This window comes from Gekko japonicus, unplaced genomic scaffold (genome assembly GCF_001447785.1).
Source record: "Gekko japonicus isolate JY-2015 unplaced genomic scaffold, Gekko_japonicus_V1.1 scaffold1007, whole genome shotgun sequence".
Classification (NCBI taxonomy): domain Eukaryota; kingdom Metazoa; phylum Chordata; class Lepidosauria; order Squamata; family Gekkonidae; genus Gekko; species Gekko japonicus.
Genome location: NW_015177038.1, coordinates 367,819 through 392,427, shown reverse-complemented (window position 1 = coordinate 392,427; position 24,609 = coordinate 367,819). Strand labels below are relative to the sequence as shown.

Sequence of the window (24,609 nt, the reverse complement as noted above, 5' to 3'; positions counted from 1 at the left end):
GCTGAGGGGTGACATGATCGAGGTTTATAAGATTATGAATGGGATAGAGCAGGTCGAGAAAGAAGTACTTTTCTCCCTTTCTCACAATACAAGAACTCATGGGCACTCCATGAAATTGCTGAACGGTCGGGTCAGAACAGATAAAAGGAAGTACTTCACCCAAAGAGTGACTAACATGTGGCATTCACTGCCGCAGGAGGTGGGGGCAGCTACAAGCATGGACAGCTTCAAGAAGGAACTGGATAAACATATGGAGCAGAGGTCCATCAGTTGCTATTAGCCACAAGGTATAGATAGGAACTCACAGGCTGGGGCAGGTGATGCTCTGTATTCTTGGTGCTTGGGGTGGGGGCAACAGTGGGAGGGCTTCTAGTGTCCTGGCCCCACTGATGGACCTCCTGATGGCACCTGGTATTTTTGGCCACTGTGTGACAGAGTGTTGGACTAGATGGGCCATTGGCCTGATCCAAAATTGGCTTCTCTTATGTTCTTATGATTTTCCCAGTTCTGCCCACATCAGCACCAGTTCCCGTTCCCCAGTCCCAGCAGCAGAGATCAACTCATGCTCAACCAGGGACTTTTTGAGTTTTGCTGTAAATCGGCAATTGACACAGTGATATACTGCTATAACCTAGTGATATAATGCTATTTATTTAAAATATGTTTATGTTGCCTTTCCACCTGATCATGGTCCTCAAGTGCCATATTGATATGTCAATTACCAAATTTACAAAACTTGATTTCTATAGACAGTGGAATGGGGGAGGAGATCACCATGGGGAAAATGTGGGGAAACCGTCCATGTGGAAGCCCGATTGATACCCTAGCCACAGTGACATGGGGGCTTCTATAGTGTTGCTATATGGAAAAGGTCATTATTGCTTATCATTTTTTAAAAACTACTTTAAAAGTAATTCTCTGCAATTGCAGTTCCTTATCCATCTTCTACAGAAGCCAAAGCTACATATGATAGCAGCCATGAGGCCGCTAGAGAACTCAGTGGCCCACCATCTCTGCATCCTTTCCACTGCAACATTAAAAAGATAAAATAATGCTTGCTGTGACAATACCACGTTGTGAGTTTCCCCGTTGGCAACCCAAAAATTATACCATATTCAATCTCCCTCCTCCAATTTTAAGTTTCATTGAGGAGAAGTATTTTGTGTGCAAAGATATAGAACATAACACAAAACTGCACATGAGGTACAGAACTTTGAAGATTTTTACGGTTTTCCACTTCTGTCACTACTCCTTAATTGAAGTCTAGGGGCAAAATTCCCTATAGGTGGTAGAGGTGAAGAATTTTCCTTGGGGCTTTTAAACAGTGACATACTCTAGAGGCGAAAGTGCTGCTACTGATGTTAGATGTATAAAGAAATAACTGCTGCACCATTCTTCCTCTACAGAAAGCCAGCGGAGCAGTGATGGCTATAGAAAATGGTACTTTTAAAAGAATGCTTCCCCCCCTTCAAGTTCTGGAGTCTGAAATACTTTTGAACACACATTAATCTGCCTTATACTGAACCAGACCCTTGGTCCATCGAGGTCAGCATTGTCAGACTGGCAGTGGCTCTCCAGAACAATGGTCCCTCTAAGATCTGAAGTCTTGTGAGCAAAAATGTTACTTTGTGAGCTACTGGTATTAAAGATGTGAATGAGCGATTTGGCTACTGTATAAATTAGTTTGTTCTCGAGCTGCCCTTCCTGAGCTAAGACAAAAATGTGTGAGACGGAGGATAAAAAACTGTGAGCTAGCTCACACTAACTCAGCTTAGAGGGAACACTGCTCCAGGATCTCAGGCAGGATCATTTGTTACCCGATCCTTTCAACAGGAGATGTTGGGGATTGAACCTGAGACCTTCTGCATGCTAAGCAGATGCTCAACCATTAACATATGTCTCCTCTCCTTAAAGTGAGGTAATTTTAGGTTTACAATTCTAAATGTTTCAAAGGAAATCAAGGGAGAAGTGGAATCAAGAAAATACTTGTAACCAAGAGTTTAGACTGTCGGCAGAGCTGGTTTCAAACTTTTGACTACAGAGATATTTCAGTCATTAAACTGCCAGTACACAAATTCACACACACAATTCATGTGGAAGCTGTTCTTGATGGGCTTACCTTGAAACCCTCTGTTGTTTAGCCTTTCTATAAGGTCAGATGTCTATTGGTTTTTGTTCCAGCAGCAGAGGGCTCTCTGTTAATAATGAATCCTGAATAATTCAAGAGATATTTCCAACTGAGTGCTACATAAGAAGTAAAGTTCCTTTGTCCAAGTTTTCTGTTTGTGGTGTAAGATGTGCTTGGGCAAAAAGAGAAGCCACTCTTTGCCTCTCAAGCAAACCATGAATCCATTGTTTGAAGATGGACTTTGATTTCTATAACTCTGTTAATAAGGCAAGTATATATTTTCTTATCTGGTTTTTGACCATTCGGAACAAAAAAAATGTTTTAGCCAATTTTTGAGATAACATCTTCAATTAATACTTAAATTCTATGCAATCTCTGATTTCCTAGCAAAACCACATTCTTCTGTTTTTCATTCATGAAAAGCAAAACATTGCTCTTCTTATCAAATGCTGCTTTTATGGCTCTGTTTGTATACGGAGAGTATTGGGTCTTATGCGTTACTCTGAAAAGCATTCATGCTACCAGGATCTCCTTGGAGGAAGGGCAGAATAAAAATGCACCAAATAATTATTTGTGTATCGAAGGGCAGCCATGAAGGGAGGGGGACAGTTCAGATCACTATAATATACTGGGGGAAAGTCTTTAGGTCCTGTATCCCTCAGTTGTGACCCCAGTCTTAAACAGAGCCTTGCAAAGCTGCTTTCCAAAAATCAGAAAAACAACAACAACTGGAGATTGGCTCATCATCACATCTAGCCTGTCTCTAAATTTACTGAAGTCAATGGAGTGAAGTGCATTTCATTTTTAAAAATTCTCTAAATCCAAAGTGTTACTAACTTCCGTTACTCAACAATGAATAGAAAACTGAACAAAACAGCAACAACTATCAAATGATTTTTTAAAAGGAAGCTTATTAGAACTCTATTTTAAATGTGGGAAGCCCTTTTCCTGACCCAATTGTTGGTACTGATAACCTGAAAGACTAAACTAGATGGGGAACTTCATGAAGTTAGGTGCTCAGCACTCCTCCCTGCCCCATTTTGCCATTAGGGAGGCATAGACATAATTCTGCTTTAAGAGCTACCATCCTGCGGGGCATGGTGAGTAGAATTTGGTTTAGTCCTCTGTCACTCTCCCTGTCACTTTCCCTTCCTTACCAATTACTGGAATTTTGACTTTAAAACAAGAGTATAGGGGCACATGTGTGTGTATGTGTGTATTAGGTGCCATCAAGTTGCTTCTGATCTATGGCAATTCTATGAAATAATGTCCTCCAAAATGTCCTATCATTACTAGCCTTGCTCAGGCCTTCCAAACTGAGGGCCATGGCTTTCTTTAGAGTCAATCCATCTCATATTGGGTCTTCCTCTTTTCCTGCTGCCTTCACCTTTTCCTAGCATTATTTCCCCCCAGTCACTCTTGTTTTCTCATACAATAGCCTCAGTTTAGTCATTTTAACTTCTAGGGAGAATTTAGGCTTGATCTGTTCTATAGCTCATTTATTTGTCTTTTTGGCTGTCCAAAATATCCAAAAAGCTCTTCCCCAACACCATGCATTCCAAAATCTGTGAGCTGAAAATATACACAAAAATAGCTGTCTTGAGTGTTACCATAATCATTCAGAATAGTAACACACATCACAAATTCGTGCAAATTATGAAACCTTCTCCCCCCAAATGAGAAGGGAACACTCACTGGAGAAGACCCTGATGCTGGGAAAGATTGAAGGTCAAAGAAGACGGGGACGGCAAAGGATGAGATGGTTAGACAGTGTCATAGATGCAACGAACATGAAGTTGAGCAAACTTCAGAGGATGGCGGAAGACAAGAAGGCCTGGTGTGATCTGGTCCATGGGGTCGTAAAGAGTCGGACTCGACTGTGCGACTGAACAACAAACTCGCCCCCAAATCTGTGGTTTTCTTTTATGTGTGTGTTTCAGTGCTGCTAGACTGCTACAATGGGTGCTTGTGTTTTTCTTTGATTCTACTGATTTCCTGGGCAATGTATCTCATAGCAATTTATTAATCACATTCATTAACACAGAGACACCCTTTAAAATATTTTAATTTTTTTTAAAAATTGAATTATCAATTTTTTGAACTAGTAGCAAAAGGGATGAGAAGGGGGAAGGTTCTCTGCAAAGGAAGCCTTTATTTGTGAAATGGAACAAACAACTGACCACAGCAAGCAGGGATGGCAAACTCAGTTTTCAATGGAAAGATACAATTTTTTGTCACTGTAAGTCACTGTGTCAGTCAGTCACTGTAAGATTAGGAAAATGAAACAAATGCAAACAGGGATTTTCTTTAATAATGACACCACTTAGAGAGAAAAACACACACATGCTGAAAGGCACCTAATTCGGGGTCTGTAAAATTGAAGTCCTTGGTGCGATTCACCCAAAACTTGGAGGGTGTTTACATTAGAGGGAGGGCTATGTTCTGCACAACTTTGGTATCATTATCTACCCTAGACCCTCAAATAAATTCCCCCATTGAAAATAATGGTTTCAAGAGTAGAGAGAAACGTTCTTGCATCAAAAGTGCTTGATCCAATTTGCCTGAAATCTGGGGGGTGTTTAGGTCATAGGGTGGACTATGTGTGGCATTATCTTTTTAAAAAGCTTCCTCAGACCCTCAAATTGGTTCCACAATGAAAATAATTGGTCCCAAACATTGGAACCTGGGAAAAAACACAGATTTGAAATCCCAAATGGTAATGGATGACCCCAAAACCAGAAATCACAGTGAATGTTTTTCCCCAAACCTCATATCTGAAAATATAATGAAATTTTTCTCAGGTCACACCCTTACAAGAGGTCTGTGGATGGAAGTGAAATTATGGTGTATTCACATAACAAAACATTGTTGTAAGCATGCTTTAGTTCCACATGTTCATTTTTAGCTTTTTTTCCAGCTTTTAATGCCTTTGATTCCCAGCACTTAATGTTTTATATTATCTCCTTATGATTTAGGTGAAATTTGGACAAATGAAGAGGACATGGGAGAAGCAAATACAACATCCTGGACAGAGTTTGTTCTTGTCGGACTTCAACAACAAAAGTCACCCATGTTGTTTCTTGGTGTGATTCTCTTCATGTTCTTCATTGCTCTGTTTGGAAACAGCCTCCTTCTCTTTTTAATTAAAAAGGACTCTGGTCTGCAGAGCCCAATGTATTTTTTCCTCAGCCAGTTATCTCTCATGGACCTCTGTCAGGTTCTCTCAGTTGTTCCTAAAATGACTGTGAATTTTGCAATGCAGAAGTACACAATTTCACTCTATGCATGTGTCATCCAGATTTTTGTCACACTGGCCATGGGAGGAGCAGAATGCCTCATCCTGGCTACTATGTCATATGACAGGTACGTGGCCATCTGCAGGCCTTTGTTATATCCAGTCCTCATGAGGAGAAAAATCTGCTACATCTTGTCAGTAGGAGTCTGGTTTTGGTCTTCTGTACAGGCCTTGACATGTTCCCTTTATGTCCTACCTCTGCCATACTGCAAGTCCAATGTGATCTACCATAACCTTTGTGAATATCCAGCCCTTGTACAGTTGTCTTGCTCGGACAATTCTGCCTTTGTAAAAGTAATATATCTCGGTAGTTTCTTGGTGTTTCTCATCCCCATCTCAGTCATCCTTGCTTCCTACATAGCCATTTTCCTGCAAGTCCTAAGAGTGCATTCACCTGAAAGAAGCCACAAGGCCTTTGGAACATGCTTGTCCCATTTGTGTGTGGTGGGACTATTTTATGGAGCAGCCATTTTAACCTACATGACACCTGTATCCTCCTATTCAGCACAAAAGGCCATGATAAATTCAGTGTTCACTACCATCGTTCCTCCCATGATGAACCCTTTCATATACAGCCTGAGGAACAGGGATGTGTTAGCAGCACTAAGAAAACTTTTTTCAAATGCCTGCTTAAGGAAATGATTTGAAAGAAAAACAAATGAAAATGTGTACTCTCTTGGAAGCCAATAGTGCTGCATCAACATAAATGGAGCTCAAAGTAACACATGATAACCAAAAGTAAGATGGAGCATACTTTTATAATGCTATTTGTCACCAAGAAGGAAAGTGTATTAACAGGTTGCATTATGTGACTTGTTGTTCAGCTAATATTTTTTAAAATATAGGGTTGGATCCTGTGCATCTGTTCTACTAATGGCAGCACTTACCCCTGGTGTAAGGTATAAGTTTGCTGTTGCAAAACGTTTGTCCTCCAGGGCATAAGCTTTGCAGAAGACCCTCTTTCATAGCTCCTTGCGCGATAGAAAAGTGCCACTGGTAGTAGAGCATATCTGTGAGATACAACCCATTATCGTTACATGGCCTTAATCCTGCTGGTATTTCTTAGCTGCACTCATCAACAAAGTTACTAACTGACTTCTCATAACTTCTATAAGGGTGAGTGGGAGAATGTATGTAAGTCCTTTGATACCTCTGAAATGCTAAATAAATTTTAAAGGTTATCATTTCCGTCTTCCAGTATCATTTATTTTCACAATAACCACATTCTATTGACTTACTGCTAAATTTTGGTGTTTGTGGTTAGTTTGTGGTTAGTTTGGTGTAGTGGTTAAGTGCGTGGACTCTAATCTGGGAGAACCGGGTTTGATTCCCCACTCCTCCACTTGCACCTGCTGATGTGACCTTGGGTCAGTCACAAGCTCTGGCACAGCTGTCCTTGAAAAAGAGCAGTTTGTGTCAGAGTTCTCTCAGCCCCACCCACCTCACAGGGTGTCTGTTGTGGGGAGGGGAAGGGAAAGGGGTTTGTAAGCTGCTCTGAGACTCCAAGTGAAGGGCGGGGTATAAATCCAATCTCTTCTTCTTCTTCTTCTTAGCTGATTTCTAAACTGGATGCTAGTAAGGATGTTGCATTGGGCTTCTTTGGCAGGAAGACTATTTAGATGGAGCTGGCTGTTTGGTTTGCACAAATCTTCAACTGGTTAGAGAAGAGGTGTAAAATGTTTTAAATGAATAAATAAAATGTATAAAATACTAAACAATTGAAAATAAAACCAACAAAGCATACAACAAAGCATCCTTAATCTAAAACTAGAAAAGACTAGGAAAATCAGATTTTAAAAAGTCTTAAATATCACTGAAAGCATAAGAGAAAAAGATGGCCCCTGACTGGTACCCCAATGTTAGGGGAATCAAAATAATGTACACATTGTAAGACCTTAAGAAAATGTTATCTACCTTATGTCAGAATCTATAGATATCAAATAAGGAAACAGGTGACAAGCTTACTACATGTTAACTGTAATGGCAAAATGAACTCACCTCGGGAGTGATGTCCAGAGTTTGAGTCCTAGCACAGAAATGGGTTGCTACCTGGCAATGTACTTCAATTAGAGGGAGCATGGAGTGTTAATGCTTGTTAATCTGCCTGATAACTGATGGAAAGGTTTGTACGCTGGAAGGTGGTCCTTAATCTATCTGGTCTGTAAAGACCCTTTGGATCCTTACTGATTGCTCTGTGGGTGCCTTGAAAGACTACCATCTGTTATTTTGATTTTTAAGTGTTCCTGCTGGTTGTTGTAATTCAGTTGTTTTAAACTGGTTTTATTGCTGCTACCTGACATGAGTCCTAGATATCTGTGAGAAAAGTGGACTCACAAAGGTTTTAATTATTTAATTAAATGCAGGGGAAAGGCTTATTTGTTTATTTGGGAACATGTATAGGCTGCATCACCAGAGATATGCTTGAAGTGGCTCATAAAATAAAAGCAACTCAACAATAAAACAATAAAATCATCATTAAAAAGATCATCAGTAAAATGAGAACAAATTTGCTGTGGCATGAAAGCAACATAGAGCAACTTAAGAACAGCATTCTGAAACATAAAACAGTAATAAAACAGTTCAGAAGCTCGAAGGGCCTGGCTCGGCACAGCCCGCAATTTGCGGTGCTGGGTGGGGATAGGGAGGTGGCCGGATGCTGGGTGGGGACAGAGCAGGTGTGTGGCAGGGAAAGCAGGTCCTCCCTCCCTTCCCCTGGGCCAATAGCAGAGCTCTGGAATGGTCAGGGGGAGGGGAGGATTTAAAGAGGGAAGACGGCCACTCGCCTCCTCTGCCCGGCCTTTGTCCTGCAGCCAAGCAGCTTGCCCACCCATTCCATTACTGGATATGGGGACCACCTTAAGGGGTCTTGGCATGAGGGCTGCCGGGAGCAAGCGTGCTCAGGAACTACCAGCGTTTTCCCTCATGGCCAGATGGCAGGAGAGATCACAAAGGGGCAGTCGTCCATGTGATCCCCAACAACCTGCCATTCCACGATCTTCACCCATGCCATCTGGCTGGGTGACAGGGTTCATCAGCTGGCGGTGGGTCAGCTGATGCATCGGATCCGGTGGACCCATGCTGTGCCAATGCTTCTTACAGCTGTAATCAATAAAGTTGTGGCCAATTTATTCCACTTATTTCCAAATCTGTTGTGAGTGTGGTGGTTTTTGATGAGATTGTGGGCATCTGATCAAACCTCCCCATCCCACTTAAGAACTAGAGCTGCAAGCTCTTTCAGCAGGGTACATAAAACAGGGAGTTCCAAAGGCAAGGTGCCTCCATTCTAGTCAGCACCCACTGTACCTACTTGTGATGGGGATATACCAGGGTAGGGTTGTACTAGGGTTGCGTAGTCCTGGTTGGGAAATTCCTAGAGATTTGGGGGTGGAGCCTGGGGAAGGTGGGATTTGAGGAGGGGAGGGACCTCAGCAGGGTATAATGCCATAGAGTCCACCCTCTGAAGCAGCCATTTTCTTTAGAGGAACTGATCTGTGTGGCCTGGAGACAGCCCCGTAGCCAGAAATTTTGTGTTGGCAGGGTGTGGGGAAATTTTGTGGGGCAGCAGCAGGAGGGATGGGGAGGAGGGAGAGGGAGGGAGAGGAGCAGCCACGCACCTTCCCTTATCTCCAAGCAGTGATTGCAGATCATTTACACTTTCCCCTCCCCCCAGATACCATTTACAACTGTAGGAAAGCCAGTTTCATAGGGAGTAATAGCAGTGTATGTTGACGGGCTACAGTGAGGAAGGGGGAAAGACACTCTCTTCTCCCTCTTCCCTCAGTGGAACTATTCCACTGAAGAAGAGACAGATGGGCTGATAAAGTAGGAAGCATGATTTCACTCCCTCACCTCCTCATTGCAGCCTGTGAAATTATATTGAAACTACTCCACACTAGTCTTGTTGTGACCACTGGAATCAACTTTCACTGGGTCGGAAATGATTGCTGTGGGAGAGGAAGTGTGGAAGATCCATGAACATCAGTGCTTTCTGTTGATGGATTATCCAACCCAGTGAACATTACGCAAGATACCCATTATAAGATGTCTCCAAGCAACTCACTAACCTAGTTTAAGAATGTTTCCCTCACAATTAGCAAGTGTTACCAAAAACAGTGCAACACAAGGCACATGGGAAATGCCATGGACTGCAGCAGAGCTTGTTTTTGCACTGTAGATTTTCCTTGGGGATTTGAAACCTCCCACCCTCCTTTATATATTATTCAGCTTCTTAATTCTGAACAAGGAAAGGAAAAAAACACCATCTCTTCCTTGAGGATGCTCCTTCTCTTGAAGTCCTATTGTTAAATTTAGATGGTATTAACAGTATAGTTCAGTGTGTCCTTTTCCTCTGTCACTGAGAGCAGAATGCATTCCAGTATTACACATTTCACTATGATTAGGGGCAAAAAAACAGTACTGCCCTTCCCCTTTCTATGAAATGGGTGTTTGATAGACATGTGTGGGCTGCGACTAAAACATGCCTCTACTGTGTGTTCCAAAACTTCCTTTCTAGAACTATGGGATTTCTTCTGGAGCGATGAATGCAAATTTCTCTTAGAAAGGTATGTTACTGTCTTTTAAAATTTCTCTCAAGCTCTTAGTTTACTCCCTCCAAAGTTTAAACACAAGTATCTTATGCAAACCCACTTCAAGCCATTCATTGAAGAACCACTGCATAGACTTGCTGTTTGAAACGTTTTGGTATAAGCATCACCTTATCAGATACAATCATTTTACATCACTCTAGTTTCTTTTTATTTTACAGAAGGTTGATCTGGGAGAATTTGCTTGAAAACATTTCTCCAAATTCATTGCAGCCTAATAACATATTCTGACAATGGAGGTCCATCTGCTTTAGAGTTACGCTGGTCTAACCATGTCCACTGGTTCAGGGTATTGACGTTTTATCTGAACTATTGAATGAGAGACTTTGTGCTTTTACCCCACAGAGAGATGCTGGAATATACCATATGGATCCCTTTCTCTAGTGAGCAATTAATTAATTAACAAGTTCGTGAGGAACCATCAGAGGGGAGAGTTGGAAGGGCATTCTTGTATCCAACCCTCCATTTCTCTGTAAAACTAGTGAGAGTTTTGTGTATAACATAATGTGTATAACATAGTTGGAAGGGCATTCTTGTATCCAACCCTCTATTTCTCTGTAAAACTAGTGAGAGTTTGGTGTAGTGGTTAAGTGTGCTGACTCTAATCTGGGAGAACCGGGTTTGATTCCCCACTCCTCCACTTGCACCTGCTGATGTGACCTTGGGTCAGTCACAAGCTCTGGCACAGCTGTCCTTGAAAAAGAGCAGTTTGTGTCAGAGTTCTCTCAGCCCCACCCACCTCACAGGGTGTCTGTTGTGGGGAGGGGAAGGGAAAGGAGTTTGTAAGCAGCTCTGAGACTCCAAGTGAAGGGCGGGGTATAAATCCAATCTCTCTCTTCTTCTTCTTAAAACCCAAAATCTCATTAGAGAACATTTTTCTCAGTTCTGAAACACTGGAGTGTCTTTTCTTTGAGCTCCTGCACAGCTGGCAGAAGAATCATTATATCCTCTGGGGGGTTTCTTCGTATGGGCAGCTTAGTTGTAGAATTCCTTGCCCAGGGAACCTCACATTCTCTCTCTCTGCTCTGTTAGAAGGTTAGCAAACCCTATTCCCTTTCTATACTAATTTGCCATCTTGGAACCCTATCAGACAGTCTGTCTGTCTGTCTGTCTGTCTGTCTTAGAAACAACGGTCACATTGAAACCAATGGAGAATTTATGTGTGTGAGTGAGTGAGTGAATGAGTGAGTGAGTGAGTGAGTGAGTGAGTGAATGAGTGAGTGTGTAGAAAATGTCATTTGTTCTGAAGATGAAGACGCTCTCTGGGAGCCATCCCTTGACAAGACAGGGGATACCAAGAAGTATGTACATGAAAATGGCATAGAAATGTTTGTTTTAGGATTGTTGTTCATTATATTTTGTAATTTCCTTGTCAACCACTGTACTATGAATTGACTAGTCAAGCTGAGAAATACACCCCATTCATTCTAGACCATTCCTAATTATTGTCGTATTTGGTTCTAATTCAGTTAACTATTTCACATTAGGAAGCTGATTTTAATGGGAAAAGAGATATGTGGGTCTTCCCAAGTCCTCAGTCTGGATCTACCGACTGTTGCCATAAAACATACAACTGGTCCACATAACATTATCAGCTGCAATCCCCGGTTGTGCTGTGTGTGTGTTCCTGCACCAGGGTCAGTACAGACAAATAACCATCCCCAGGCTTAAGCTATCTTTAAGCCCAAACAGTTGTGTGATTTCTGCTAGCTGGAGCAGTTTCAACAGCTTATGCCCAGAAGATTTAGTGCTTGGTTTTGAGAAGAGTTCAAGGTTGGACCCATTCTTTTAAACCTTATCCATGAATTGCTATAAAGCAGAAAAGTAAAGTGGGCGATTTCTGGGGTTGCCAGCTCTGGGTTGGGAAATTCTTGGATTTATTGGGGTGGAGTCAGAGTAAGGCAGGGTTTAGGGATGGGAGGGATGTCAGGGTATACTGTGATTCAGTCAGCCATTTAAAACAGTTGTAATTACAGGAGGTCTCCAGATCTCACTTGGAGGCTGGCAACCCTAGCGATTTCTAGTAAAGGGAAGGAGAACATGAGTGGAACTATTCAATAGTTTATTCAGCCACTACCGTTCCTCCTCCTACTCTTCTGCTCCAGTTGCTAACCAGTGAACTCGGCATGTAATTTCAAAGACAAGAATATCGGACGGGGAAACCTGAATCAGTTCCACTCTCTTTGCATTACCCGAGAGCAATTGCTCTTTTTGGTCGAATTCTTAGCCTAATCTTTGCTACAGGGTTATTATGAGGATACAATGACCTGCGCCTTGTCTGCAACTCTGAGGGGAAACTAGACGTGATGGTTCCCAAGTGTTGGACTGGTGGATGCCACTGCCATTTTAAAGTCATTTAGAAATGCCACAAGGGTTCGATCCTGATTAGGTTCACAATGCAAAGGGCTGAGGTGCTCCCCCCCCAACCTTTTCAAGTGCAAAATAGCCTCAGGAATGCATGTCTGTGGCCATTTTGGCACTTGAAAAGGCCTGCGGAAAGGAACCAGAGGGCCCCAGCACACCTTTGTTATGCCCTCACAACATTTTAAACTCTCTGTAAAATGGAGGCAGCATCTACAAGTTGGACCGTCACCTTTGTATGCTGTTATGTTTGTTTTTGCCCCCTGAGTTCCTTGGAAGAAAGGGTGTGATAAAAATGAAATGCTTAAGGAGGGATGGAGGGGGGGAAAGTATACAATTAATGTACATCTCTCTTCAAATTATTTCATTCTCCTTTCAGATTGAAGAATGAAGGCGAAAATGGAGCAATGAATTCCACATCCTGGACTGAGTTTGTTCTCCTGGGGTTTCTGAGCCAAACAAAGATAGCCACCTATGCTTTTGCTGCAATCTTCCTTATGTTTGTTATTGCTTTAGTGGGAAATGGTCTCCTCCTGCTGGTAATTCAGCTAGACTCAGCTCTTCAGACCCCAATGTACTTTTTCCTCAGCCAGCTGTCCTTCATGGATATGTGCCAAGTCCTCGTTATTGTCCCTCAAACAACAGTAGGCTTTGTAACACAGAAAAAAACTATCACACTTTTTCAATGTGCTGCTCAGGTATTTCTCATGCTCAACATAGGAGGAGCAGAATGTCTCCTTCTAGCTATCATGTCCTATGATCGATATGTGGCCATCTGCAGGCCCCTGCAATATCCTGTTCTCATGAGGAAGACCATCTGCTTATTCATGTCAGCAGGTGCCTGGGTTACAACTTTTCTGTATGCCTTGATAAGAGCCATTTATTTACTACTTCTGTCCTACTGTGGGACAAACACGATGAACCATTTCATGTGTGAATTTCCCATTGTGGTCAAGTTGTCGTGTTCAGATACATCCTTCTTTGAAAAGGTGTCCCTATTCTTTGGTGGCAATTTATTCCTTCTTTTTCCCTTTTCAGTCATTGTGGCCTCCTATATATCCATCCTTTTGCAGATCATGAAGGTACAGCGTTTGGGTGAAAGAAGCAACAAAGCTCTTGTTACCTGCTTGCCCCACCTGTGTGTGGTAACCATCTTCTATGGATCAGCCATATTGAGACACATAAAACCGCTATCCTCTTACCCAGGAGAACAAGTGCAGATTTTTTCTGCATTGTGTACGATTGCCACATCCACAGTGAATCCTTTCATATATAGCCTGAGGAACCGGGATGTGCTATCGGCATTAGGGAAGCTGTTTAAGAAACTGAAGGTACCAAAATGATTTCAGGGAAAACTTAGTATATGCTACTTATGTTATCTATTGCTGCGGTCAAACTGCAGGCTTGGCGCAGTTTGGGCATACCTCTAATCTCACTGGTTTGAAATTGTTCTGGGAAGGTCCGACCAGACAGCACTCCCTGAGGCGTTTTCCCCACACTCGTCCAGTGCTGGAGCATCCACATTACTGTAGTGCTTCAACCATGGAGCGCACTGTCCAGTCCTTTTTTAAAAAATACAGGCAGGCACCTGTGCATATGCTACTTGAAAATTTATTTATTTATTTTATTTCTTCATTCAATTTATATCCCGCTCGAACCCCGAAGGGTCTCTGAGTGGCTTACACACAACCATTGGTTCCTAACTAAGGCCACAATTATACGGAGGGGTGACTTCCTACCAGCACCCAGCAGCAGGGCTTGTTGTTGGAGTCTGGCTTCTTCCAGCGGCCTCGGCCTCGGAAAATAAAAGAAAAAGCAGAAACAGACCTGATGGTTCAGACTTCTCATCCAGGTTCAGTCCACAACAGGGGAGTTCAGATGTCTGGAAAAGCAGAGTGGAAGCACTGGCATTTGTAAAGACTGGACTTTCCCTGGTGTCTGTTTACTCTGCTTTGATGGCAGGCCAGAACCAGGTGCCAGTGACTGCGGCACAGGAGGCTGATGTTGTTGTCTGATCATGCTCTTTAAATCTGCAGAGGTGCTGCAACTATATTGGCGTGAACTGCTCATGTGACCGCAACTTTAGTCTTCACCTCTTTTTGAAAATGGGTCATCTTAATACTCTAGTCAATGCCTTTACAGCCTGATTTTGTAAGATTTAAAGATGACCTGGATATTTGAAATAGTGCAAAATGCAACCTCAGGAAGACCTTTTCTATTTTTTTTCCTGCTGCTTGCTAATTCTTCTTTGATGGTTATTTTCTAGGTGATAGCTGTTGATGTCTTCCACCAGTAGATCTTTTTCAGTGTGTTGGTTGGTTTGGTATTGTAATCACTTTAAATAAATATTCATCTTATGTAAGCTTTTAATGCATTCCATATCATTGATCAGCTAACTTTAGAAGTAACATTATGCAGAAAAATTCATCAGTATTTAAATGTATTCCTGAACATCTCTCTGAAGAAGCCAAAATCAATTTGGAGCAGCTTTTTGGATTTTTCTAAAGTAGGCATTATACCTTCTGGTTTCTTTTATTCACTCCTGTTGATAGCAGACCAAATCTGATATCCATTATTATTTCTGCTTTTTAACTATCCTCGATGGTTCATATCGTGCCAAAAAAGATCACATTCAGTCACTAAAACTAAATCTCTCACCCAATATAGTCAATGTACCAGTCCATGTATCTACAAAACAGTTATATATGAGCCTATTGCAACATATAACATTCAGCTGTTTCTTATAATGGGCAATAAATGACTATTAAAAAGCTATAAAATACAGAATATGCCATCAACGTTCACTTAGCAACTCAATCCAGAAAAGATTTTTATACAGACTTCTTGGTGTGTAAATTCATTGAATTCAGTCCATCCTCAACTGCATCATTCCTAATCCTTATGGGCAGATCCGCCTTTCTCAGTATATGGAAGCCGCTGTTGTTAGTCCAACTTAATTACTGATTCTTCTATCCTTACAGACTTTGTCAAGGATGTATTTAGTGGTTACTCATGAGTCATTTATTGCAGTTTATTAGAAGCAGTTGACTTTGTCTGTAGTTATTTGATTTATGTTCCTTCTTTAAAATATTTTATTAGAGTTTTTTAAACAGATAAAAATAAGAAAAACAAAAACAAAACAAAAATAGAGCTAATTCCTACTAAAAAAGGGAATAACCCCCAACAATTGTTCAAATAGAAGGAATAATATCTGATTTTCTTCGTTAACGGAACCCCCACATTTATTCATTACAACCTTAGTCCAAAATTAGACCAAGGGAAATTTATCACCTTTCTGTTTACAGTTATTAACTTTGCCTTTTAATCTTCAAAACCATAAGTCATCAGTGACCAATTCTTCTGCCAACTACCAGCCTTGTATTGAATACACACCTTAACATGGTGAGGGATAACAGAGCACATAGTTATCCATAAGGGAATATTCCTATACTAAACTAAAATTAAGATGGGAGCTCCAGCAAAATTCCATTCAGTCTGAAGGCAGGCCCTCCCCAGCAGTACTGAAGTAAAGGAGCCTAAATAAGTCCAACATTCCACTCTGCCTAAAGGCACTGCCTGGCATAATAAAAGGGAAGCAGCCTGAATAGGCTACATGGGAGTTAAGTGAATTAGTCCCACTAAAAATGCAGGCAATGTCTCAGTGAACATAAGAAGAGCCTTGCTGGATCAGACCAGTGGTCCATCTAGTCCAGCATCCTGTCTTACATAGTGGCCAATCAGTTACTCCAGAGGGCCAACAACAGGGCACAGAGGCTGAGGCCTTCTCCTGATGTTGCTTCCTGGCTCTGGGATTCAGAGGTTTAATGCCTCTGAATGTGGAGGTTCCCATCAGCCACCACAGCTAGTAGTCACTGATAGTCTTATCCCCCATGAATCTGTCTAATCCCCTTTTAAAGCTCTCCCAGAAAACCTGGGATCGATGGGTCAAACCAGGGGTCTTGTTGTAGAAAAAGAGCTGCCGGAGCTCATTAGCATAACTCATTAGCATAACTTATTTGCATATGCCACGCCCCCTGACATCACCGGAAGTGACAGAAGGCCACACCCCCTGACATCACCGGAAGTGTGTCAGAAGGCCCGGCTACTTACCCTCCTGCTTCATCCTCATTCCCAAACGGAATGAGGATCAAAGCAGAGGGCGGGGTAAAGAAGGGGGCGGGGCTTCACCACGTGACCGCCCCGCCCCCTAGAGGTTCTCTTCCGGAGCTCCGTACCTGAGAGCTCCCCCCCGACTAGAGCCCTGGGTCAAACTATCAGGCAACAGTGAAGGTGGAATTCTCCCCAGCCTTGGAACACCAATAGGAATCCTAAAAAACCTGAACAGGAACTGCTGGCTGCCAATTAGCGAGCTCCCATTTGGCTGTATGGGATCTGAAAACTATATAAGCATGGGCACAGCCCCACCTTCCTTTGTTGGAGTTTTGCAGCAAGTTGGTGAGGATCAGTGAATTGCAATTGTGATTATTACCACATGGCTTTGCTGGGCAGGAGATTGCTCTCAGCTCCATGTGTGCCTGAAAAGTACGCAGACAGACGAGTGGTTTCAGCTAACGTACTTTTATTAGTGATAAACAAGACAACTTTAGCCGGCTCGCAGGCCGGCTTATATTCCCCGTGAAACCACCACCCTGAACACACCCACACACCCACATCCCAATAGGTTATTTACAGTGGCCGAGAGTTCCATAGGCTCTCGGCCGGGAACCTAACCCTCGGATAAGCGCGGGCTAGGATCCACTTAGTCCATTGTTTCCCTGAGAGAAGCTCGATGTTTGTGCTTGACCGCGTGGAGCCAAAACCGGCCACGCAGTCGGAACTGGATACATTACACCCCTCCCCCCTTGGTCTGCAACACATCCACACATCCTTTAAGTGTGCTGGTGTCTTCCTGGTGCGGCTCGCAGGCCGGCTTATATTCCCCATGAAACCACCACCCTGAACACCCCCCCACCCCAATAGGTTATTTACAGTGGCCGAGAGTTCCATAGGCTCTTGGCTGGGAACCTAGCCCTCGGATAGGCGCGGGCTAGGATCCACTTAGTCCATTGTTTCCCTGAGTGAAACTCTATGTTTGCGCTTGACCGCGTGGAGCCCAAGGCGGACACGTGGTCAGAACCGGATACATTACAGTGCCACAGCACCCAGCCTTTCTGCTCACATTGAGAGGTGGAGCTTTGCTTGTGGGTTCCTCTGAAGAGGACCTGCATTTCTCCCCCCCCCCTTCTTTTGTTGATCAACTCTCTGGGATGAAGTGTGCTGTGTTTGCTGCACTAGAGCTCTGTGTGCCACATAGGGTTGCCATTCCCCAGTTCCAGGTAGGGGATACCCTAGTTTTGGGGCCTTCTGCCCACTGCTATCCAGCTGGCCGGCAGGGGAAACCCTACCCGCAAACAGTGACGTCGCTGCGCGACATCCCCAACACCCAGAAGTGACATCATCATGTCAGGGATGCTGGAGGCAACACTTTGGTTATTGGGCAAAATTCTATGGTTTGATGCCAGTTTTACCATAGAGTTTTGCCCATAAACCAGAGAGTCGCCCATGATGTCACTGGCGTGATGATGTTACTTCCGGGTGACAGTGCATGATACAATGTCACCACCCGCTCCCAGAATGCCCCCCCAAACTCCCCCCACTGGTGTGACAATATGACCTGGCATCCCTAGTGCCACACCCCGCCTAGGGCTTTGTTTTTCTTCTACTGTGTTCAGTTTCTGTTCTACGCTAAGTTGTGACTCTCTCTCTGCTGGGGGCTTTGGGTGTTTGTGGATTGTCTCTGATTCCACACATCCTCTCTGCTCATGCTGAGCAGTGGGATATAGATGGTGGGCGCATCACCTGAAGGCTTGCATTCACACACCCCACTCACCTCACCCGTCTTTTGGGATCTTCTGGCTCTCTCTCTGCAATGGGCTTTGGGTGTCTGAGGGTTCAGCCCCATGAGGGTGAGAGCAAGTAGAAGGGGTGGTTTTCTGGGGGGAGGAAGCCCTCATCCTCCCATGTACCAGATGGCCCTGTTCCTCAGCACCAAATGGAGGCATCTTCTCAGGAGGATGTCCCTATCCCCAGCACGTCATCAGCAGGGGTCTTGAAGACTCCTTCCTCTGCTCTGTCCATGGGGCTCTCATAGGACACTAAACAGTCCAGACAGCAGCAGTTAACAACACAATTTTGAAGAGCGGACTCCTACGGCGGTGATTTGGGGTGTATGTGTATGTGTGTGAAGTATCTGCCCCTTCCACAACTCCCTGCTGCTCCTGATGCTGTCAGTGCCTCCCAGCCCAGCGCCAGAAAGTATAATCCAGAGAGATACACAGGAACAAGGTATCATCAGAAAAATACAAGAACCATGAAATTATAACTATGGCAACTTCAATACTTCAATACTTTCTTATTATAGTGCATATGTTTCTACAACAGTACATATCTTAATCACAATAAACAATTCATTATCACTGACAACAGTCCATTCTAATGATGAATGAAAGTGCCTGTTAGTGTTCTTTCCAAGATTAAAGTGCTAGTGCTGTAGTAAATGGCCTTATGTCCTTCATTCTTTTCAAATCCAGTAATTGTGGGTGATTTATGGACGTTCTAATGTAGCCTCTGACGGATCTGTCGACCTTTAATTCTATATCTTCTCAGCTTTCTCAAAGAGACAACAGAACAAAATCCACATATCCAAATATGTATAACACATAACATAACTGGGAGCTGTGTCATAGGGTGCTCTAGGATTTACCTGGATCTCTGTGGTTAAGCCCACAGAGTTTCAGGTGAATCCTAGACACTCTCTTCTCCCTCTTCCATTAGTGGGGCTATTCCACTGAAGAGAAGCCAGATGGGCTGAAAGACAAAGTAGGAAGTGTGATTTCACTCCCTCCCCTCCTTACTGCAACCTGTGAAATCATATTGAAACTACTACAGTGGTCTTGTTGTGACCACTGGAATCAACTTTCACTGGGTCGGAAATTATTGCATGGAAGATCCATGAACACCAGTGCTTTCTGTTGATGGATTATTCAACCCAATAGAAATTACATAAAATACCCATTATAAGATTTCTCCAAGCAACTCACTAATCTAGTTTAAGAATGTTTCCCCTATGATTAGCAAGTGTTACCAAAAACAGTACAACACAAGGCACATGGGAAACATTGTGGACTGCAGCAGAGTTTGTTTTTGCACTGTAGATTTTCCTTGGGGATTTGAAACCTCCCACCCTCCTTTATATATTATTCAGCTTCTTAATTCTGAACAAGGAAAGGAAAAAAACACCATCTCTTCCTTGAGGATGCTCCTTCTCTTGAAGTCCTATTGTTAAATGTAGATGGTATTAACAGTATAGTTCAGTGTGTCCTTTTCCTCTGTCACTGAGAGCAGAGTGCATTCTAGTATTATACATTTCACTAGGGGCAATAAAACAGTACTGCCCTTCCCCTTTCCATGAAATGGGTGTTTGATAGACATGTGAGGGCTGTGACTAACACATGTCTCTAATTGTGTGTTCCAAAATTTCCGTTCTAGAACTATGGGATTTCTTCTGGAGCGATGAATGCAAATTTCTCTTGGAAAGGTATGTTACTTTCTTCTAAAATTTCTCTCAAGCTCTTAGTTTACTTCCTCCAAAGTTTAAATCTTATGCAAACCCACTTCAAGCCATTCATTCAAGAACCACTGCATAGCCTTGCTGTGCAAAAAGTTTTGGTATAAACATTACCTTATCCGATACAATCATTTTACATCACTCTAGTTCCTTTTTATTTTATGGCAGGTTGAATTTTCAATAGTGATCTGGGAGAATTTGCTTGAAAACATTTCTCCAAATTCATTGCAGCCTAATAACATATTCTGACAATGGAGGTGCATCTACTTTAGAGTTGTGCTGGTCTGACCATGTCCACTGGTTCAGTATTGACATTTTATCTGATCTATCGAATGAGAGGCTTTGTGCTTTTACCCCACACAAAGAGATGTTGGAATGGACCCAATGGATCCCTTTCTCTAGTGAGCAATTAATTAATTAACAACTTAGTGAGGAACCTTCAGTTAGAGGAAAGAAATGTTTCTGGAAGCCTGCTCACTTAAAAGGGCATTCTAATACACCCCATTCAACCTAGACCATTCCTTATTATTGTCGTATTTGATTCTAATTCTGTTAACTATTTCACATTAGAAAGCCAATTTTTTTAATATAAATTTATTTCAGTTTTCGCCAAAACAATTTCATTTAAAGCTTATACATTTCATAACATAACATAAAGTTCTTCTTCCTTCTTAAACATCATCTGTCTTTAACTAGCATATTTTCAGATCTGTTTGATCTCCTCCATCTTTAGCCAGGCATAAATTATTTCCCATCTATCTATCCCAAAATAGCTCCTCTGGTTTATTTTTTAATACTATATTTAATTTTTCCATTTCTGCTACTTCCAGAATCTTATACTTAATTTTTTTTATAGAGGGTATGCTTTTTGATTTCTACCGTTTTGCTATAAGTATTCTAGCTGCTGTCAGTATATATACAATTATATGTGTATGGTATTTTATTGTTTTTGGTATCATATTTAGTAAATATGTTTCTGGTATTAGTGGCATATTAATTTTTAATACTTCTAAAATATTTTATAATTTTTTCCCAGAAAATTTGAATTTTATCACATCTCCACCATACGTGGAGATATGAACCTATATTTTTTCTACATCTCCAACAGATGTTTGATGCCTTCGGGAAACATTTTGCAATTTTTTCAGGGGTCCAATGCCACCTATAAAACATTTTATATATATTTTCCTTGTATGGTGTCACTCTCATGTATTTTAGCGTTTTTCATGTTTTTAACCAGTGATCTGTCTCTATTGTGTGCCCAATCTCCTTCATCCAAGCTGTCATTGATGTTTTTATAGTCTCATCTTTTAACAAGTCTTCTAACAATTTTTTATACATTTTCTGAATTAATTTATCACTTGATGAAAGCCATATTTTATCGAGTTCAGTTGGGCTATTATAAAATCCTATTTTCTTATCTTCCGTGTATCTCGATTTCAATACATTTTTTTCTCACCAAGAAAGCTCTATAGTTTGTTTTAATAGTGTTTCATCCGTTTTCAATTCCATTGCTTTGTTTAGTAACTGACCATACGTCTCTTTAGTTTTCCCTAATATTAATTATGGTTTTGCAAATGCCTCTATAGGTGAAATCCACATTGGTATTCTATTGTAGTTCTTGATTTTTATTAAATTCCACACTTTTATAAGGGCACTTCTAGTTATATGTGTATGAAAGTTCCATACCATAAGTATGTGTGCCAACCCATTGCCAAATCATGTCCCTCTAAAGCTAATGTTCTTGTATCCTCTAATTTAGCCCATTCCTTAATCCAACCCATAGAAGCTGCAAAGTAGTATAATTGCCAATTGGGTAATGCAAATCCCCCTTATTAGAAAGCCAATTTTAATGGGAAAAGAGATATGTGAGTCTTCCCAAATCCTCAGTCTGGATCTACCAGCCGTTGCCATAAAACACACAACTGGTCCACATAAAATTATCAGATGCAATCCCTGGTTGTGCTTTGCGGAATCATTCCAGCACCAGTATCAGTACAGACAGATACCCGTGCCCAGGCTTAAGGCATCTCTGCTGGCAGGAGCAGTTTCATCAGCTTATGCCCAGACGTTTTGGTGCCTGGTTTTGAGTAGAATAGGGGCCGCAGTGGCTCAGAGGTTAAGATGATGAACTGCAGACCGGAAGAGCTGTAGCTTGGCAGTTCGAGACCCTTAAGCCCCGCGATGCAGTGAGCTCCCTTCTCTGGCCCCAGCTCCTACCAACCTAGCAGTTTGGAAGCAAGAAATTGCAAGTAGATAAATAGGCACCACTTTGGTGGGAAGTGTTCCATGTGCCTCGGCATTTAGTCATGCCGGCCAGATGACCACAGAGAAATCTTTGGACAATGCTGGCTCTTTGCCTTGGAAACGGAGATGAGCACCACCCCCTAGAGTCGGATTCGACTGGCTTTCGAGCAAGGGAAACCATTACCTCTACCTTTTTGAGAAGAGCACAAGGCTGGACCCATTCCTTTAAACCTATGAACTCCTATAAGAGAGAAAAGTAAAGCGGGTGATTTCTAGGGTTGCCAGCTCTGGATTGGGAAATTCATGGAGATTTCAGGGTGAAGCCTGGGGAAGGCAGGGTTTAGGGATTGGAGTGACCTCAGCAGGGTATAATTTAATAGGGTCAACCCTTTAAAGCAGTTATAATTCCAGGAGATCTACAGATGCCACTTGGAGGTTGGCAAACCTAGTGATTTCTAGCAGACGGAAGAAGAAGATAAGTGGACTGTTCAATAGTTGATTCAGCCACTGCTTTTCCCCCTGCAATTCTTCTGCCCCAGCTGCTAAGCAGTGAATTTGGCATGTAATTTCAAAGACAAGAGTGTTGGACAGAGGAAACTTGAATCCAGGTCACGTCTCCTTGCATGACCTGAGAGTAATTGCTGTTCTTAGCCTAATCTTTGCCACAGGGTTGTTATGAGGATACAATGACTTGCACCTTGTCTGCAACTCTGAGGGGAAACTAGACGTGATGGTTCCCAAGCGTTGGGCTGCTGTTGGTCCACAATGCAAAGGGCTGAGGTGCTCCCCCCCCCCAACCTTTTCAAGTGCAAAATAGCCTCAGGAATGCATGTCTGTGGCCATTTTGGCACTTGAAAAGGCCTGGGGAAAGGAACAAGAGGGCCGCAGCACACCTTTGTTATGCCCTCACAACATTTTAAACTCTCTGTAAAATGGAGGCAGCATCTACAAGTTGGACCGTCACCTTTGTATGCTGTTATGTTTGTTTTTGCCCCCTGAGTTCCTTGGAAGAAAGGGTGTGATAAAAATGAAATGCTTAAGGAGGGATGGAGGGGGGGAAAGTATACAATTAATGTACATCTCTGTTCAAATCATTTCATTCTCCTTTCAGACTGAAGAATGTCAAATGGAGGAGAAATTGGAATAATGAATTCCACATCCTGGACTGAGTTTGTTCTCCTGGGGTTTCTGAGCCAAACAAAGATAGCCACCTATGCTTTTGCTGCAATCTTCCTTATGTTTGTTATTGCTTTAGTGGGAAATGGTCTCCTCCTGCTGGTAATTCATCTAGACCCTCCTGCTGGTAATTCAGCTAGACTCAGCTCTTCAGACCCCAATGTACTTTTTCCTCAGCCAGCTGTCCTTCATGGATATGTGCCAAGTCCTCGTTATTGTCCCTCAAACAACAGTAGGCTTTGTAACACAGAAAAAAACTATCACACTTTTTCAATGTGCTGCTCAGGTATTTCTCATGCTCAACATAGGAGGAGCAGAATGTCTCCTTCTAGCTATCATGTCCTATGATCGATATGTAGCCATCTGCAGGCCCCTGCAATATCCTGTTCTCATGAGGAAGACCATCTGCTTATTCATGTCAGCAGGTGCCTGGGTTACATCTTTTCCATATGCCTTGATAAGAGCCATTTATTTACTACTTCTGTCCTACTGTGGGACAAACACGATGAACCATTTCATGTGTGAATTTCCCATTGTGGTCAAGTTGTCATGTTCAGATACATCCTTCTTTGAAAAGGTGTCCCTATTCTTTGGTGGCAATTTATTCCTTCTTTTTCCCTTTTCAGTCATTGTGGCCTCCTACATGTCCATCCTTTTGCAGATCATGAAGGCACAGCCTTTGGCTGCAAGAAGCCACAAAGCGCTGGATACTTGCTTGTCCCACCTGTGTGTGGTAACCATCTTCTATGGATCAGCCATATTGAGACACATAAAACCGCTATCCTCTTACCCAGGAGAACAAGTGCAGATTTTTTCTGTATTGTGTACGATTGCCACATCCACAGTGAATCCTTTCATATATAGCCTGAGGAACCGGGATGTGCTATCGGCATTAGGAAAGCTGTTTAAGAAACTGAAGGTACCAAAATGATTTCAGGGAAAACTTAGTATATGCTGCTTATTTTATCTAAGGCTCCACCTCTTTTTGAACAGGGATTATTTTACCATTCTAGTCAATGCTTTTACAACCTTATTTTGTAAGACTTGAAGATGATCTGGAAATTTGAAATAGTGCAACATGGAACCCCGGGATGACTTCTATTTTCTTGCGCTACTTGCTGATTCCTCTTAGATCATTATGCTCTAGTTGATAGCTGTTGACGTCTTCCAT

General features: G+C 42.4%; 2 protein-coding genes across 2 annotated transcripts; both read left to right on the top strand.

The window, feature by feature from the left end:
• The first annotated feature begins 5,477 nt into the window (after nucleotides 1–5,477).
• Nucleotides 5,478–6,065, top strand: LOC107124508 (olfactory receptor 2T29-like). The gene has a single exon (XM_015427988.1). The coding sequence runs from the start codon at nucleotides 5,478–5,480 to the stop codon at nucleotides 6,063–6,065; it is 588 nt and encodes a 195-aa protein (XP_015283474.1).
• A 3,813-nt stretch (nucleotides 6,066–9,878) lies between these two features.
• On the top strand, nucleotides 9,879–13,731 carry LOC107124507 (olfactory receptor 10AG1-like). Its single transcript, XM_015427987.1, has 2 exons — nucleotides 9,879–9,985; nucleotides 12,768–13,731. Exons 1-2 carry the CDS (start codon nucleotides 9,879–9,881, stop codon nucleotides 13,729–13,731), a joined length of 1,071 nt encoding a protein of 356 aa, XP_015283473.1.
• The last annotated feature ends 10,878 nt before the right edge of the window (nucleotides 13,732–24,609 follow it).